Source organism: Lasiosphaeria miniovina (assembly GCF_030549165.1).
Source record: "Lasiosphaeria miniovina strain SMH2392-1A chromosome Unknown B0T26scaffold_2, whole genome shotgun sequence".
In the NCBI taxonomy this organism is placed as follows: Eukaryota; Fungi; Ascomycota; class Sordariomycetes; order Sordariales; family Lasiosphaeriaceae; genus Lasiosphaeria; species Lasiosphaeria miniovina.
The window spans coordinates 2,178,768-2,194,542 of record NW_026848221.1 but is presented as its reverse complement, the minus strand read 5'-3'; the positions used below and the strand labels follow the sequence as shown (position 1 = coordinate 2,194,542).

Sequence of the window (15,775 nt, the reverse complement as noted above, 5' to 3'; positions counted from 1 at the left end):
AGCCGAGCCTCACTTTAGGAGTCGACTTCGCCGAAAGATAGCCCGTGCGGTGCCGATGGCGAAAATTGCAGTCTGGTCCCTATGGCCTATGGTCGTTATGGAAGAGCTCATGTCAAATGAACACGAGTAAACGAAGAAGTCAAAACGGAAAGGAGAAAAAAACAGACACAAAGGAAGCGGTAAGTGTCTGTTCAGTGATTAGACATCAAGTCCGATAGCGTATCTTATTATAACTCCTATCTATGAGCAAACTTTCCTGATCTGCAAGAACACTATGCAAAGGCTGGTTGGCTCACCATGACGATCCTAAAGAGTCTCTCCATCCCAATTCGAAAACCAAGGCACAGAAGAAAAGGCCAATTTTTTCGTGTCCGCCAAGAAAAAGGAGAAAGGAAAACGGAGCTCATATCATGGTATCTTCCAGGAAGCTGAAATACTTAGAACTGGTCTGCAAGAGAGTAACGAGTTAGCGAAAAAAGTGTGCTGCATCTGTCTTTCTCTCGTCCAAGCCGCCCCCCGCCCACCATTCCTTTCAAAAGAACTACCGCTGTCCAAATATAGTCTGAGAAACGGATGGGGGTGGGGGCGTGGCAAGGAGGAAAAGAAAGCAAGATACCCACCTAGAGTCATCATGCTCATGCTCACCACGTCGGTATGCTCGACCATCCTGGTGAACTCCTCGAAGCTGATCTTGCCATCACGGTCAAGATCTGCCTCCATGATTGTCTTGTCCACAATCTGCTGCAGCTGCTGATCCTTAAGGTTGCTGCCCACCATCATCTTGAGCACAATAAACAGCTCGCCGTTGCTGATGTAGCCGTCACGATCAATGTCGTATACCTTGAACGCGAACTTGAGCTTCTGCTCCTTGTTGCCCTTGCTCGAGAAAGCGCTCAGCCCTGATACAAACTCTTGAAAGTCAACGTCGCCGCCACCATCTTCATCAAAGATGGCAATCATTCTGTGTGTAACTCCCAGTCAGCAAGATCAACATGGATACAGTCAAAGCATGCTAAACCACGCCCTCCGATCCCATACGTTAGACACATCACCAACATGGTCTTGAGCGCACAAAATGAAAGACCGGTAGGTATATATGTACATATATAAGGAGAAAACAGAACAGGTCTGAAGAAAATCGGGGGGATTGCGAACCTGGTAGCAAGCGGATTTGAAGATATTTGCGGGAGGCTGAGGAATTCGTCGCGCTCGATGGTGCCGGAATTGTCCTGTACAGAAACAGGGGCAATAATTGTCAGTGATCAATGTCCTCTAGTCCTCGTGTATCTTCCAATGGTCGCAAGTTGTGTCTCTCCTTCCCCTCCACCGCTTCCAACTCGGCGCGATCGAACCTGTGCTCCAGGGACAAATAGCTGGGAACATGGGCCAACGGTACCTTATCCAATTTCATAAACCTTTTCCGCAGGCGGTCGACTTCTTCTCTATCGACTGTAGATGCGAAAAAAAGCCAGCATACGTTAGCGGCGGAGCCTAGTGTATGTGTGTGTGTGTATGTATACGATGTAGGAGCTAGGATAGCAACAGGAGCTACTAGTCGCCGGCCCTAACCACAACCCCGGCTCCGACCCCAGCACGGCTCTGGCTGCCTGTCGTAAACAATAGAAGTGACGGGGAGCATCACCCTCCCCACTCCCGGGATCTGGGTTACAGTATAACGAAAACTGGGACTGTCGCAAAGTGTAGTGGATAGAAACAGACGAGGGAAATAATCATGAGGTGAGGCTAAACCGACAGTTGGACCCCTGGACTATGTTGTCCAGCACAGCGCTGGTAGTGTTGCCCATTGTGTTGGCGGCGCGAGCAGTCAACGAGGCGGGCCGCGGGGATGTTGGTCGGGCAGAGATGTCGGGGCGCGTTGCGCAAAGAAGCACAAAGCTGCGTCGTTCTTTAGCAGAAGATACGCTTCAGCTAGGTCGGGCGATTTCGGCCGGTAGATAGGTTAAGGTGTCTTAGTTGGGTAGGTGCGTCAAATGGGGGGGAAACGATGTTTGGTTCATCAGGCTCACTCACGAGTAAGGCTGAAGCAGAGGGGAAGGAGGTACGATAATAACCAGGAGGATGTGGGGGAGTGTGGGGACGAGGTCCGCCACACTGAGGTTGTCAATCAGCCACCGTGCCCCTCTTCAGGCCAACATACAAATTTCCCAAATGCGAGGCTAGCTTTGAAGCACGTGTGCCCCCTTGCACCTTGGTACTTCCAGGAAAAAGAGTAAAGCAGGCGCACTTGTCCACATCACGGGTGCAAAAAATTTAAGATGCAAACTTTCCATTAACTCATATGATATTCTACACCTACTGCAGTTTTTTTTTTATTGCGCGTGCCGAATTTTATTGACGTCAAGACTGCGACGTGCTGGGAACAAGGAGCAACACTGAGCGAAAGCGATGTGCCTGCGGCGTGGTTACATAATAGTGGGCGCGCTTATCGGTCACTGGGCACGTCCCTTTCAGGAGCCAATCGCCAGAATGTGCATCCTGACCAGCCGCCAAAACAGCAAAATCTGCGCCAGAACCTCAACGACACTCCATCCAGTGACCAGACTTTAGCCATCAAAATATCAACAACGACGCCGGTTTCGCATCGGAAAATTCTACCGATCGCTTTCGCATGGGGCTCTGAATGAAATAAAAAAAATCGTCGGGGTTTCCCCAAGGTTTTGCTGGACTTGGTTCCTCCGGCTGCCATGGCGACTCGGAAGGTCCGATACAAGAAACTAAGCGTGAAAACACCTCTACCAGTTATCCGAGAAGACCAAATCGATCCGACCGAGTATGAATCACTCACAAACGAGGCCCAAATCTCGACCGGAGTCGAGCAGGCTGAGGAAAATGTGAGTCAAAACCTACCTCGATTGAACGCGTCTTGTCACGTGTTCGCGCACGTGCCACAGTTGCGTCCGCCAGACAAACTCTTGATATTAACCCCTTGCGCTACAGGAATACCATCTTCAGGCCGTGTTGCAAGGCGCGGGGGTCGCGGCAGACAAGGAGATCCCTGTGCCGCCTCCAGAACAGAGCACGCTCAACTTTGATGAGCTCTATTCCCAGCGCTTCTCCAAGACGTCCACTTACATTCGCTTCTCCCAAACGGTGGAAGAATGTATAGGGTGTATGTATGACATGACGGAGGACGATGAAGCCTTCCTCAAGTCCTACAATCAGAAGCGAACGGCTTCGGCCCAGCTTTCCGACGATGACTTTGAGAGGATCATGGAGGTGTATGAAGACACCGCATACATCAAAGCTCCCTATGCGGCGGTAGATCAGACTGCAGTTGCCTATGACGAGATGCTCCAGGGCTTACAGGAACTTGACAAAGGCAAGGTCATGCCCCATGCCAAGGACATCCATGAGTATTGGAAGTCGAGGCGGCAAGCGTTGAGCAACCGGCCCCTGCATCCAATCATCAAGTTCGAACTTCACCAGGAGAGCGACGACATGGATCCATATGTCTGCTTTCGTCGTCGGGAAGTCCGACAGACTAGGAAGACGAGGACTCGGGATGCACATGTTGCAGATAAACTCAAACGGCTGCGCAAAGAGCTCGAGGAGGGTCGCCAGCTGGCCTTGGCTGCGCACAGTCGAGAACTTCTCAAAGCAGAGATGCTTAAGACAGACCGCGCCATCTTTGAGCAAAGAGCTCAGCTGAAGGAGCAGAAGATCAGGTTAGGTATAAAGACAGATGACGAAGACCTAATCAACCAAAAGGTTAGTGCGCTCCAAAAACACCAATTCAAATTACCTCGCTTGATGCTGACAGCTTGCAGCCGCAAAAGAGAAAGGCGCCCGATGCTCCTGCCATCCAGCGGGCGCCCGTGCCTGCACAGCTTCGTCTGCCTCCTCGTCCAGATGGTCGACAGGGAGAAGCAGACCTCGTGCACCTGTCAGATCGGCTCGCTGAGAAGGAGATGGATCTTCGTCTCGCTGTCCAGTTGAAGGCCACGAACCATAGTGAATGGAACAGGAACCATGTGGACCTCACTTTGGGACCACTGTCTCCGGTTCAGGGGCGGCGCCCGGACCTCAGCTTTAGGCCAGCCAAGACACAATACTTGATGACACCCCCAGCATCGGCGTCTTCAGCATCCGCAGATGAACCGGCCCCGATGGATCTTGATAGACCAGAGTATGCCCCACCGGTATTCAAGTTCAGGGGTGTTACCCAGGATGAGGATTCGAGAGAGAATCCGCCGGCGTATCGGCGGCGGATAGGTCGACTCAACCGCCTATGGATCGATCGTCGTGGTTTGGTGAGTCCTCCACGGGAAAGTAGCGACGAAAAGTCGGACCGGTGGAAATATGACCAATCATCGGACGATGAAGAAGACACCCCGATGTATGAGGCAGACCCGTTCGACACGCCTGCTCTGGCTTTCCGAGTGTCAGTAGGCCTACCGAATTTTCTGACAGGCCGAAGCGGTGTGGCGCAAACTCCTGCTCCTCGGTCGGCAATCCTCCCACCACCACCACCGCCTCCACCTCCACAGCAACAACCTCTTCCCCAACCATCTCCACAAAGGCAGCCAGTCTCATGATGTGGCCGCTGTGATGTGTGTGCTTGGTTTTTCTTTTCCATTTTTTAACCGTCAGATGAGGTCAGCGCGAGAGCAGAGAGCTCTTCCATGTATACCCTCAACTCTCGATTATGCATTTAGCGATGGCTGGCTGGTAAAAGGGAGTTCAGCCCGGCGTGGCGTTTGGGTTGTGGGGCTTTGTGTAGAATATAGGCGAAGGAGGGGACCGAGTGATAGGTGTAAATATGGGAAGCCAATAGCTGCTCTGTCGCACCCGAGCCATGGTATAATTAAACCAAAGTAGCTTTTGGGACACCATTGGCCCGAATCTGATTGGGCCGTCGTGACGGATGGAAGAATTGAAGTGGTGTTACGCGATGCGCGCAAATAAAGATCGACAAGTCTCCCATATTACCTTGAAAGTTTATCTGCGTGGCGGATGTCCGACCTGGACCTAGTGTAGATTGTTGGGGTGGGTGTATGATCAAGCGATCACCTAAACGATTCGAAAACAATGTGTTGCTGTGTGTTGTCGAGGACATTGTAGGCATAGTCTTGCCGATTTGTTGCTCGGGTCACCTCTGTTGTGCGCATGGTTTGACGACGGATGAGCGGGTAGAGTGGGCTGGCAAAAAGGTTCTCGTGCTTTTCTTGCTATGGCTTGCTGGGCGCGGGGCTTGTAATGGTAACCAGATGGAAAGACCGCGAATTGCGAATATTCTGTACCTAGGGGACAGCCACGGATTTTTCTTCTTCGGTCCGAGCAGACGAGCCGAAAAGGGGACAACGGTTCCTCTAGGAGGGCATGCTCGTAGGCCAAGAAAAGAGCCCCGGGACCGAGCGCAAATGTGCTTTCGCCTCTGTTGCGTACTCTGAACCTCGATCTTCCGGCTGTCCGAGAACGCAAAGCTGCGCCAATGCACGGGACGTGTTTAACAGCTGACGATAGGTGCCCGGCCAAAATAACCAGAGCGAGAATATGCCGTCAAAGAGATTTTCCCGAGCAATGTTGTTGTAAAGGCGGCTTCAGCCTTGAATCAAGCGCATGGATGTTTTTTTATGCGTTGGCGGACTCTGGCGGCCCGGTGAGGAGACCCGCGCCACGGGTTTCAACGAGGTTGGTCGTACACCGCTAGCCAAGGCGGCTTGAGGGTCTAGCGGAGCACTAGGCGCCTTCTTAGGAAGCTGACCGAGACTTTGCAACCGAGTATCCTGAGGGTATCATGGGAATAAGCCCTAATCGCCTAAGAGTGATCTGGTCAGCTGAGCTCTCCATCCATGGAAGCGCCAAGGAACAAGGCCCAGGGCCAGCTCGGGGCGCACGACCGAGTGATTACTCTCGCGCGGCAAGGGAAGCTTGATATACCGGCGAAGTGGCAAGACATGCGGATGGTCTTACCTCGAGTAGGGACATGGTGGATAGCCGGGTATGAAAAGAATGTTGCTTATCCGAACCCCGATGGGGTTGTTGGACGCCGAGACTCGATGCATAAGCAGGAGCAGGGACAGCAAGCAGCTGCAAGAACAAGGCGGAAGCTCGTGGAGGCCATTGTGTGCGGTATCTGAGTCTCAAGACAACACGAACAGCTGAAGTAAATAGCGCCGGGCATCCACGAGTGCGCCCAGCTGGTGCCACGAGCGAAGAAGAATATGTTCCGGGTGTAGGGTTGGTGGTGTGCGGTGGGAAAGAATGTAATGGGTATTGGGATCTCGGTGCTGTGGGGTCAAGAAAGCCCCAAGCTATGGGACGGGTCGGGTCTGCGACAGCCCTGCGCGCCGCTGGTGCTTGAATCGGCATCCCCCAGCCTTTTTTGTGGCGCTAGCGCACGGCCCTTGCCATCTGGGTTGTTACTTACAGATACATTACGGAGGTACCCCTCCACTCAGTGTCTGTCATCGGATCGAACCCTCTCAGCGGGATCCCGCTGACGAAATACTTCACTACAATTGACACCTAAAAAGTCGCCTGTTGTGAATTCCGTTTTTCGCCTTTCAGGCCCCGGGTTGCCGTCTTTGAGTGTAACGAAACCTGCTTGAGTTCCTTTATCCATACTCAAGGTTTTGTCTAATAACCTCCTCTATTTTAAGAGACGGAAACGCGGTCTGGTCAGTGCTGGAACCGTTTAGAAGACTAGGTGAAAGAAAGACTTGGGCGACCTTGATACATACAAACAACCCCTCATTACCTCATCCAACGCGGGCGCGGCGCTCAGGACCTCGTCGACTTTAGGTACTGCCTCCGTTCACGGCAAGCCTAAGACTTACCACTTACTGAAACTGAACCGGAATCGAAGCTCGCACCTTATAATTCACAACCATGGCCGCGACAGCCATTCCAAACCCCCCCTCAAGCAGCAACACAAAGCGACGCATCGCGCTGGGGTGCGAAGGGTCGGCCAACAAACTAGGGATCGGTGTCATTGCGCACGAGGATGGGGGCGAGGCGGTGGTTCTGTCCAACGTGCGGCACACGTTTGTGTCGCCGCCGGGGACGGGGTTTTTGCCCAAGGACACGGCGCGGCACCACCGGGCGTTTTTCGTGCGGGTGGCCAAGCAGGCGCTGGCGGACGCGCGCGTGTCGGTAGCCGACGTCGACTGCGTGTGCTATACACGCGGGCCGGGGATGGGGGGCCCGCTGAGCTCGGTGGCGATAGCGGCGCGCACGCTGGCGCTGCTCTGGGGCAAGGAGCTAGTAGGCGTCAACCACTGCGTCGGCCACATCGAGATGGGGCGCGCCATAACGGGCGCCGAGAACCCCGTGGTGCTTTACGTGAGCGGCGGCAACACGCAGGTGATCGCCTACGCCGAGCAGCGGTACCGCATCTTCGGTGAGGCCCTCGACATCGCCGTGGGCAATTGCCTGGATCGCTTCGCGCGGACTCTTGAGATTAGCAACGACCCGGCCCCCGGCTATAACATCGAGCAGCTGGCCAAGAAAGGAGGACGCGTGCTTCTGGACCTCCCGTACACGGTCAAGGGGATGGACTGCTCGTTCAGCGGCATTCTGGCGCGGGCCGATGAGCTGGCGGCGCTGATGAAGGCCGGCGGGGTGGGGCCGGATGGAGAGCCCATCACGGCGGCGGACCTCTGCTTTAGTTTGCAGGAGACGATATTTGCCATGTTGGTAGAAATAACGGAGCGGGCCATGGCGCACGTCGGCAGCAAGCAGGCCCTCATTGTAGGCGGAGTCGGGTGCAACGAGCGCCTGCAGGAAATGATGGGCGGCATGGCCGCGGAACGAGGCGGGAGCGTCTATGCGACCGACGAGCGGTTCTGCATAGACAATGGCATAATGATTGCACACGCGGGTCTCCTAGCTTACGAGACGGGCTTCCGGACCCCGTTAGAGGACAGCACCTGCACACAGCGCTTCAGAACCGACGAGGTCTTCGTTAAATGGAGGAGGTAATCATGAGAATCAATCTACCGTGAGGCTAGGCGGGCAAATTTTTTCCCTCTTCGCCAGCGTCTGTCGGCACTCGCTCAACGCCTTATTCATCGCGGACCTTTCAAGCTGCCGTTCCGCCCCGATCAAACCCCAAAAGACATCCCTACCAAAGTAAATCCTGTAATTCGTGGCTTAAATTGGACAGTTTATTCCTGACCCCTCTTCTACCGCGTTGCCCAGTAGCTTAGAGAAGCCGCCGTTCTAAACACCGAATACCTAATTCAAATACCTTCCATAGTCGTTGGCTTATACATGATAGTAGTCACATACTGCGCAGGGAGTGGTCAGTCTCTGGAACAAAACATCGTCAGGGAGGTAGCCTAGACAACGACGAACCTTGCTCTTGTATCTTGTCGTTGCCGAAACAGCCAAAACATTGTTCTTGATACTGCTGGTAGCCAGGTGGTTCAGAACGGTATGGTTTGGCATGTTTAGCACACTGTTGTCGTCCTTAATCAGAGTGGCAGCGTTAAGTATGGGCTTGCCGAGGAACCCTGGGAGAGCAGGCGGGGTTGGAAGCTTGTCGATAGCTGTGACAGCATTATGATACGCTGGCGTATCTTCGGGCTGGTCGAAATCGATGAGGTATTTGGGAATCTTGTCAGCGAACTGGTCCACTGGAGGCACATCCCTGTCTTTTGGCAGTTTATTTGCCTGGTCTTCAGACGACGCGGAACGATTTATCTGAGCAGCCTGCTGCGCATCGGTCCCTGCGGGCGCGCCAGATGTCTCTGGAGCATCGGACAGCAGGTCGTCGGGATTCACTTCGATGTAGTTGACCAGGTTATTGCCAAAGTCTACCGTCGTAGGCAAGTCGGGCGAGGTCTGCATCTGACCATCCACAAGAAAACGTACATGGTGTGTTCCTGGGAGAATATTGACCGTGGCCGAGAAGGCACCCGGCCGACCCTCCCTGTAGTAGGATCCGAGTTAGCAACCATATGTTCCCTGATGCAGGGTCTACAGTGGACACGTCTCTATTTATTTAGTATTGGGGGTGGACGAAACTATTCCTAACGGACAGGTAAAAGTCTCCTATCCGAGCATCCAGGAGAAAATGAAAGGAGCGCAGAGGGACTCACACTGGATGTAGGCGGGTCTTGCGGTTCCACTGAAAGATGGTTCCAGTCACATAGACCTTGTCACCGCCGCGTAGCCATTCGAGTCTCGTAGGAACCGTGGGTCTCGTCTTATCAACACGCAGCTCTTCAAGGTCCTCGTCCTCAATGGTTGAGTTGTTACTCAGGGTCGAGGACGGCCGAGGCAGTACGCCAGAGTCCAGGCCGTCGACATTGTCAATCGGGTCATCAACGTCAGTTGGCGCAATTATCGGCGATCCGGGCGTGTGCACCTCTTCCTCTATGGGTAGGGGTAGGCGGGGCGGCCGGGTGAGGTATGAGACGTCCTGCAGGCTGCTGATGGGCATGATAGCGGTTTCGTATGGATCTGACCTAGGTGGCCGGGGCGAAGAGGGAGAGTTTTGCGAGTTTTGCGAATTGGGGACTGCTACTGGCTTGGTAGGCTCATGGCTCGAGCTGGGCCTGGGTGCCTTGACGTCGACGGGTTTGGTAGAGGAGGTCACGGAGCTGGCGGGCGAATTGCTCAGAGAGTGCGCGGCCCGGTGTTGTAGCGACCTCGGGCGGTTGCTGCTCGATGTCGGCTGCACGGCAGTGCCCTGGGCTTGTGTGAGTGACGGCTCGGGCGGGGCGGCAGTGCGCTGGTGGTGGACCGGTATGGGATGCTTGTTGATATCGCGCCTCCCAGGCCGGGGCGGCTCATGCTGCTGGCTGGACGGGTTCGAGGGTTTGGAGGTAGAGGGGTTGTTCCCCATTTTCAATTGCAGGGAATTGATAGGGATATATGGCCTTGCTCTTGTTGCTGCTTCCTGCTTGGACGAGACACAACACATACACCTTTTTTGGGTCGCGGCGTTGGCACGTCTTTTGGAGCCTGTTCGAGAGGGCGGGGTTGGACGGTGGAGGCAATCGATAACGCAGTCGCATTGCAGTTCAGCCTCCGACTGGGATAGGATACACGTATTTAGTGTAGTTAGGTTTATGGGCCCATGCAAGGACGAAAACCTTATCCAACGTCCGTTGGCAATCGAGGAGGTGAGGTCCTCCACTCGGCGCGATCGATAAGTCTTGAATAAGGTACGTTTCAATAAGGGGCGGACGGGGAGCGGGGCCACTCCCCCACCATCTCCGTTTTCACTTAGGGAAGCTGAACTGGACCGTGCCACCCTTGCACCTCCTGGTTCCCCTTTGAAGAGTGGTTCTGGCCTCGCATCAGCCGCATCAAGCCGCCTTTCATGAAATACCAACAACTTTCGTTCATCAACTCAAAACCACAAACGATCCGCCCCCGAGATACTCTCTCGCGCACCGCCTAACGTCATCGATTTACATTTGATATACGGTGAAAATGTCTGAGAATTATGTCGCGCCTAACCAGCAGAGATACCTGCGGGCCTGTATGGTATGCTCGATCGTCATGACATTTGCGGTACGTGTCGCCGGCGCGCTGGCTCCCCCTCATCCCCCTACCTTACATAATATCTTGAGGGACCCCCCCAAGCAGCCTTCCTCTTCTGTTGCATGTTACTCAACACGGTGAGATTTTATTAGCGCTTCCGCGACGAGGGTTGCCCAAACTGCGAGGAGTTCCTGCACCTTCAAGGCTCCCCGGATCAGATTGAGAGCTGCACATCACAAGTCTTTGAGGGGATCATCACGCTTGCCAACCCCAACAAGTCCTGGGTCGCAAAGTGGCAACGACTAGACGGATATGTACGAGGCGTTTATGCGATCAAGGTATCAGGCCAACTACCTGACGACGTGCGGACCTCGATAGAAGAGGAGTACCGTATTCAGTATATCCCGTACGTACTTTCCCTTGTTAGTTGCCTTTTGGGGCCCTGACAGCGCAACTGACTCGCTATCAAAGACGCGATGGCAGCGCTACGGAGGCAGACTAGTGGTGAATAAAGTGATGGGTCTTCATCGGCGATTCGCGCAAAGACCGGGGAGTTCGGGGCGTTTTTTGGGCAATTACGGGGTATTAGGCACATATTTTTGGTCAAAATGTAAATTCAGGGTGGGTGAAGTGACTAAGTCTACTAAACAAAAGAGTATAAACGACCGACGCCGTTGCCGGCAGCGCCCTGGTTCATCGCCATGCCCATGTCCGAGCCTCCCCACATGCCGTTGCCGTTGGGCATGCCGCCGTATCCGCCGTTCATTCCGTTCATGCCGTTCATATCACTCATCATTTGCTCCATCATGGCTTGCTGCTGCTGGGTTTCATGTGCCTTTTGCATCGCCTTAGGGGCCTTGGGTATCTTGGGATTCTCCGCAGTGTATTCGGCAGGCCGTTTCTTGGCGAGCTGCATCTGCTGTTCGCCATTGGTAGGAGTACCCGCTGTGCTGCGTTGTGATGTGGCAGACGCTAATGCCCGGGTAGTTTGGGCCGGCTGTGCTATCGCGACGGCCACGGTTAGGGGAGTTGGAGACTTGGACTTGGCTTTTGCGCCCTCCGTCTTGGTGTCGGTGGCATCTCCTTTGGCTGCCGTTGGCGACTTTGGTGTGTGAAGTGACTAAGTCTACTAAACAAAAGAGTATAAACCGTTATGCTCCCTCCAGAGCCCTATCCCCTGTTTTACTATGTGAGCTAAGCCCTGGTATCATTCCCTGTCTCTGTATAATGTGAAGAAAACTCCGCCTAAACGCCTAAACGCCTAAACATGTTTGAAGGAACTGTAGCCTCATCCGAAGGGTCTCCCGAATTCCCCGCATACGCTGACAAGAGACTAAAACCGCATCTTCTTGTTTGGCGGGCCTCCTGTCGCCTCGCGGACCCTTTTTTTTTCAATCTCCTCCTTCATGATTCTCTCAGCCTCGCTCATTTTCTTTGGCGGAGTGGCCATGACCTTCTTTTTAGCTCTAGAAAACGCATTCTTGAATACATTCTTGGGCTGCGGTTTTATTCCGAATTTCATGGGGGCCGGTTTTAGTGCAGGAGCTGTGCCATCAGCTGTGACTTCTTCGGTTGGTTTCTCGTCTTCCGCCTTCCCTTCCTCTTCGTTTGTTGATTCCGGGACAACCTTCAGCGCCGCACCGTCGGCAACTGTGCTCGCTGGGGTCGGGTCCGGGGCCGGAGGAGGGTTCGGTGCGTCGCCGGTTGCAGACTTTAATTTAGCTGCTCCGAAAGATAGCTTGATCTTCTCGCCAACTTGTCGCTTAAGCTCGTGGCCTGCCGTCTCCGATTCCTCGAGGTCAACGCCTCGCGCCTCGGCGTCCTTCTTGGCTCTCGAGATCTGGCTTCTCAGCAGCGCCTGCTCACGCTCTTCGTCGCCCTTGTCCTGCAGTTCCTTTCGGCGGACTTCTTCGCGACGGCGCATGGCCTCGGGTGAGTCATCGATCCAAGAAATGTAGAACCCCGGCTGGGCGCCCTCCTCTTCCTTCTCCTCCACCCTGACAAGACCCTCTCTCGACAGATACTTGGCGAAAGCTGTTAGACTGCTCCACTTTGTCGCATTCATGTGGACGTGGTCTTTGTGCGCAATGAATTCATTGTAGAACTTGTTGATGTGCACGCTTCTGCCCTCTCCGTGGGATGTCTTGAGGAGAGCGAGGAAGGACTGCAGGAATTCCTTAGAAAACCCCTCTTCCACCGCTTTGTAGTTCTGGCCGGCCTCGAGGGCTTTGCGCATATGGCTCTCGGAACTGTTGTGCATTTTGAACGCATTCTCGTCCCTGAGACTCCGGGCGCATAGCTGGCAGTACCACCTAGAAGAATAAGAATCAGTCCTCGTTTCCTAGTTGCAAGGTGGAAGCGGCTAGGTCAAACTTACCGTAGTCTATTAAGCCCCCGGCTTTTCATTTGATTGGAGACATATTTGGTGCTCCCGAATTCTGCTTTCGGCATTGTGTCGCTGTGGACTCCTACGCGGAGTCAAGCGCGACAAGGATGGCGGGCGACGAGGAGAAAAGGAGCAGGTTCGAGGATGCGGGTGAGAAGCAGTCTGAGAATCGCGAACTTGTGAAGTGTGGTGGCGGGGGCTGACAAAGGGTCACAGGCCGTTGCATGGGCCAACCCACTTCATGGGCTACACTCGACATAGGTTGAAATGTGGGGGTGAGCAGGGGCACAATACCACGGGTTACATCATGTGTTACGAAGACTTTCTCTTTCGGTATAATTCCACATTGGAAATGAGATAAAATAGCTTGATGCATCCAACAGTGCCTAATATCATGCTCTATAATTATTGTATTTAAAATATCTCTAAAACCAACCCATTTCAATCATCTGCTAGCTTTCGTAACCCCGCCAGCTCGATGCAATGCAATTCTTGATAACTCGCTCTTGTCTTTGCAAAGAAAGCGCTCCACAGACAGTCAGCAAGTGGCAGAACTCAACCTTTTCGTCTTCTATTCGAGGAATGTAAACAAGTTGGTGTGCAGAATGTTCATGGCTCGCTCGGCATCCTTAGAATCAATCACACAAGAGATATTGATCTCACTGGCACCTGAAGGACAAAAGAAGCAGGAGTTAGTGCGTACTATCTCTGGGGGCGGGATTGGGGCATTGAAGACATACCTTGTGAGATCATTTCGATGTTAATTCGATGTTCTCCTAGGGTCGAGAACATCTTTCCTGCAATACCGATCATGTTCTTCATCTCAGCACCTACCAAGCTCAAAATCGCCATGTCGTGCAGTACACTGATATCCCCGCATTCCCACAGGTCCTTGATGGCACCATCAAAGCTATCGAGTTCGGAGTTGCCCGTGTGGACTGCTATCGAGACGTGAACCTCGCTAGTGGAGATTAGATCCACCGAAATCTTATGCTGGTTGAGAATGGCGAACACTCGTGCTAGGAATGTATGGGCTATCGATCTCTTGTTTGAGTGGATGTTGACGATGGAGATCTTGTCCTTGATGGTGACGGCGGTAGGGCGCTTTGGTTTCTTTCGTTTTAAAGGATCTGAATTCTGCCTCGACTTTTGAATTTGCTGATTTGCGGCTAGAAGGGGATCTGGTTTGACAGTTGTTCCTTCTCCACGGGGGTTTTTGACATTCTTAATTCGAATGGGTATGGGGGGGACGGCATTAATCACGCGGTCCATGGTCAAGTGATGGATGACTTCCGAGCCATAAAAGGTCAACTCTGCTGCCTCGGAGGGTGTGATGGATGGGATAAGTCTAGCAGTTGGGACTTTGGAGGGGTCAGCAGTGAAGATCCCATCCACCTCCTTCCAGATCTGGAGCTCCTGGGCTTGTAGCCCTACGGCGGCCAACGACGCGCATAGGTCCGTATACCCTCGGCCGATGTCTCCATCCAAAAGACCACCAGGGGCCTTGCCAAAGAATCCAGTCACAACAGGCACTCGGTCTTGGCAGGTCAGTATCTTTTTGGCGACGACGGCCGAGGCGGACCGGTAGAAGGCCGCGTCAAGACTCCCAGGGCTGTCACTATGCAATATATCGACAAGGTCGACGTACTCTGCAGCCACCCCCTTTAAGACAAATTAGAAACTAAGACAGTGGAGGAACATGGGCAAGCTTACTCTATCCTGAAGCAGATAGGTCATAAACCTACAGCTCAGCTTTTCACCAAAGCTGACCACGCGGTCCTTGGCCCTGGAATTTATCTCAAGGTTGAAGCGCTTGGCGGCCTCGAGGTAGTCAATGAGGAGCTGACAATCTTTATCTGTCTCCTCTTTGAGAAGTGCATTTAGTTGTGGATCCTTGACAAACAAATCGGCTGAGGCAGCATGGTCTTTGCAGATATCTTGGACGATGTGCTTGGCGTCCTGGAGCAGTTCATTCTGGACTATCTCGTCGGTGGGCGCCGCGAGAATAGCCCGTAGCTTCTTGAACACCTCCAATAATCTGTGTGCGACAATCAGTCATATCATCCCGCGAAGCTTGACAAATCGTGGCGGCCTCGGCTTTACAGTGGTGGAGTGGGGGAGGGGGTTGATGGGGGTTATGGGGGCAGTAATAAGACAAGACAATTGCCTAACGGGGAGAAGAACAACCACTCACCGGCTGGTAGTTCCGTTGGACTTCTTGCCAGAACTCAAGGCTGAGCACACCACGACGAGCCGGTTGTTCTCAATGTGTGTTCTGCAACACCGTGTTAGTACAATCGTTTGCTTCTATGCTTCGTTCCGCCTTCGTTGCACCAGGGATGCAAAATCTTACCTTATGATGTCCTCTGCGATCTTGTCTGGAAATTTGCCCACACTCGTGCCTCCGAATTTCTGAACCACCCAGCCATTCTTACTGGAATTCTTGACGAGTTCCCTTGCCATGGGGGCGGATGAGTCACGAGGACTTCTTGTGTATCCAAGAAACGGTGAGTGACTGGGGGTGTGACAAGGCTGCCAATAACAAGCCTGGGGGAAAATATTCTATTTCCGATACTCGCTTTGAAGGACTGAAGTAGATGAAGTGAGCATCCGACTGTGGGTTCCCCAATTGGCCTCGAATGGGAATATGTTTCCGTTGAATGTCCGTCCTCACGCGAGGAAGATCAACACCAGCAATATGCGGGGGAGGGCGCTTGATTTAAGGGACGGGAGCATATGTCAGATTTACAACAAGTCGAGATGGACAGCAACGGTTTTGGGGTTCCAAGACCTAAGAGCGTGGGATGTAATTTTTGGGGGGGGACGAGGCGAGGTGAGGCGTACCGTACCGGGACGCCCAAATCGAAACCGGGCCAGTTGAGACGAGAAACAAAGCGCAAAGCAGGCCCATTTCATCGACCACAAGAGGGC

The 15,775-nt window shown here is 53.4% G+C and overlaps 8 protein-coding genes across 8 annotated transcripts; 4 read left to right on the top strand and 4 right to left on the bottom strand.

The window, feature by feature from the left end:
* Positions 1-210: 210 nt before the first annotated feature.
* On the bottom strand, positions 211-2,124 carry B0T26DRAFT_694289 (uncharacterized protein). Its single transcript, XM_060441234.1, has 4 exons — positions 1,754-2,124; positions 1,397-1,449; positions 1,156-1,229; positions 211-961 (listed from the first exon to the last, which is right to left on the bottom strand). Exons 1-4 carry the CDS (start codon positions 1,803-1,805, stop codon positions 409-411), a joined length of 732 nt encoding a protein of 243 aa, XP_060300224.1. The 5' UTR covers positions 1,806-2,124; the 3' UTR covers positions 211-408.
* Positions 2,125-2,705: 581 nt separating this feature from the next.
* B0T26DRAFT_639849 (EPL1-like protein) lies at positions 2,706-4,556 on the top strand (the record flags this gene model as incomplete). The annotated part of the gene is made up of 3 exons (XM_060437173.1): positions 2,706-2,852; positions 2,959-3,729; positions 3,789-4,556. The coding sequence occupies 3 exons, from the start codon at positions 2,706-2,708 to the stop codon at positions 4,554-4,556; spliced, it is 1,686 nt and encodes a 561-aa protein (XP_060300223.1).
* Positions 4,557-5,758: 1,202 nt separating this feature from the next.
* On the top strand, positions 5,759-7,944 carry B0T26DRAFT_738093 (putative tRNA threonylcarbamoyladenosine biosynthesis protein kae-1; the record flags this gene model as incomplete). The annotated part of the gene is made up of 2 exons (XM_060443541.1): positions 5,759-5,785; positions 6,901-7,944. The coding sequence occupies 2 exons, from the start codon at positions 5,759-5,761 to the stop codon at positions 7,942-7,944; spliced, it is 1,071 nt and encodes a 356-aa protein (XP_060300222.1).
* Positions 7,945-8,204: 260 nt separating this feature from the next.
* Positions 8,205-9,814, bottom strand: B0T26DRAFT_639171 (uncharacterized protein; the record flags this gene model as incomplete). Its single annotated transcript, XM_060437111.1, has 3 exons — positions 8,205-8,252; positions 8,320-8,896; positions 9,066-9,814. The coding sequence occupies 3 exons, from the start codon at positions 9,812-9,814 to the stop codon at positions 8,205-8,207; spliced, it is 1,374 nt and encodes a 457-aa protein (XP_060300221.1).
* A 338-nt stretch (positions 9,815-10,152) lies between these two features.
* On the top strand, positions 10,153-11,052 carry B0T26DRAFT_694275 (transcriptional elongation protein). The gene is made up of 3 exons (XM_060441233.1): positions 10,153-10,488; positions 10,611-10,864; positions 10,930-11,052. Exons 1-3 carry the CDS (start codon positions 10,408-10,410, stop codon positions 10,958-10,960), a joined length of 366 nt encoding a protein of 121 aa, XP_060300220.1. The 5' UTR covers positions 10,153-10,407; the 3' UTR covers positions 10,961-11,052.
* On the top strand, positions 10,756-11,778 carry B0T26DRAFT_132190 (uncharacterized protein). The gene is made up of 3 exons (XM_060433361.1): positions 10,756-10,864; positions 11,113-11,390; positions 11,446-11,778. The coding sequence occupies exons 2-3, from the start codon at positions 11,160-11,162 to the stop codon at positions 11,689-11,691; spliced, it is 477 nt and encodes a 158-aa protein (XP_060300219.1). The 5' UTR covers positions 10,756-10,864; positions 11,113-11,159; the 3' UTR covers positions 11,692-11,778.
* A 13-nt stretch (positions 11,779-11,791) lies between these two features.
* B0T26DRAFT_639004 (domain of Kin17 curved DNA-binding protein-domain-containing protein) lies at positions 11,792-12,909 on the bottom strand (the record flags this gene model as incomplete). Its single annotated transcript, XM_060437098.1, has 2 exons — positions 11,792-12,770; positions 12,836-12,909. The coding sequence occupies 2 exons, from the start codon at positions 12,907-12,909 to the stop codon at positions 11,792-11,794; spliced, it is 1,053 nt and encodes a 350-aa protein (XP_060300218.1).
* Positions 12,910-13,149: 240 nt separating this feature from the next.
* B0T26DRAFT_132101 (Aspartate/glutamate/uridylate kinase) lies at positions 13,150-15,443 on the bottom strand. Its single transcript, XM_060433360.1, has 5 exons — positions 15,198-15,443; positions 15,039-15,119; positions 14,558-14,882; positions 13,585-14,506; positions 13,150-13,513 (listed from the first exon to the last, which is right to left on the bottom strand). Exons 1-5 carry the CDS (start codon positions 15,305-15,307, stop codon positions 13,416-13,418), a joined length of 1,536 nt encoding a protein of 511 aa, XP_060300217.1. The 5' UTR covers positions 15,308-15,443; the 3' UTR covers positions 13,150-13,415.
* Positions 15,444-15,775: the final 332 nt, after the last annotated feature.

What these genes read in the sequence shown, in the direction of transcription:
- B0T26DRAFT_694289 (XM_060441234.1), bottom strand. Translation starts at nt 1,805, where the DNA reads ATGGGCAACACTACCAGCGCTGTGCTGGACAACATAGTCCAGGGGTCC. An exon ending in CATAGTCCAGGGGTCCAACT is followed by an intron (nt 1,450 to 1,753) that starts GTCGGTTTAGCC and finishes TCGCATCTACAG; the next exon opens with TCGATAGAGAAGAAGTCGAC. An exon ending in GGTTTATGAAATTGGATAAG is followed by an intron (nt 1,230 to 1,396) that starts GTACCGTTGGCC and finishes GTTTCTGTACAG; the next exon opens with GACAATTCCGGCACCATCGA.
- B0T26DRAFT_694275 (XM_060441233.1), top strand. Translation starts at nt 10,408, where the DNA reads ATGTCTGAGAATTATGTCGCGCCTAACCAGCAGAGATACCTGCGGGCC. An exon ending in CGATCGTCATGACATTTGCG is followed by an intron (nt 10,489 to 10,610) that starts GTACGTGTCGCC and finishes AGATTTTATTAG; the next exon opens with CGCTTCCGCGACGAGGGTTG. An exon ending in TACCGTATTCAGTATATCCC is followed by an intron (nt 10,865 to 10,929) that starts GTACGTACTTTC and finishes TCGCTATCAAAG; the next exon opens with ACGCGATGGCAGCGCTACGG.
- B0T26DRAFT_132101 (XM_060433360.1), bottom strand. Translation starts at nt 15,307, where the DNA reads ATGGCAAGGGAACTCGTCAAGAATTCCAGTAAGAATGGCTGGGTGGTT. An exon ending in CCTATCTGCTTCAGGATAGA is followed by an intron (nt 14,507 to 14,557) that starts GTAAGCTTGCCC and finishes TTTGTCTTAAAG; the next exon opens with GGGGTGGCTGCAGAGTACGT. An exon ending in CATCGAAATGATCTCACAAG is followed by an intron (nt 13,514 to 13,584) that starts GTATGTCTTCAA and finishes TTTGTCCTTCAG; the next exon opens with GTGCCAGTGAGATCAATATC.
- B0T26DRAFT_132190 (XM_060433361.1), top strand. Translation starts at nt 11,160, where the DNA reads ATGCCCATGTCCGAGCCTCCCCACATGCCGTTGCCGTTGGGCATGCCG. An exon ending in GCATCTGCTGTTCGCCATTG is followed by an intron (nt 11,391 to 11,445) that starts GTAGGAGTACCC and finishes ATGCCCGGGTAG; the next exon opens with TTTGGGCCGGCTGTGCTATC.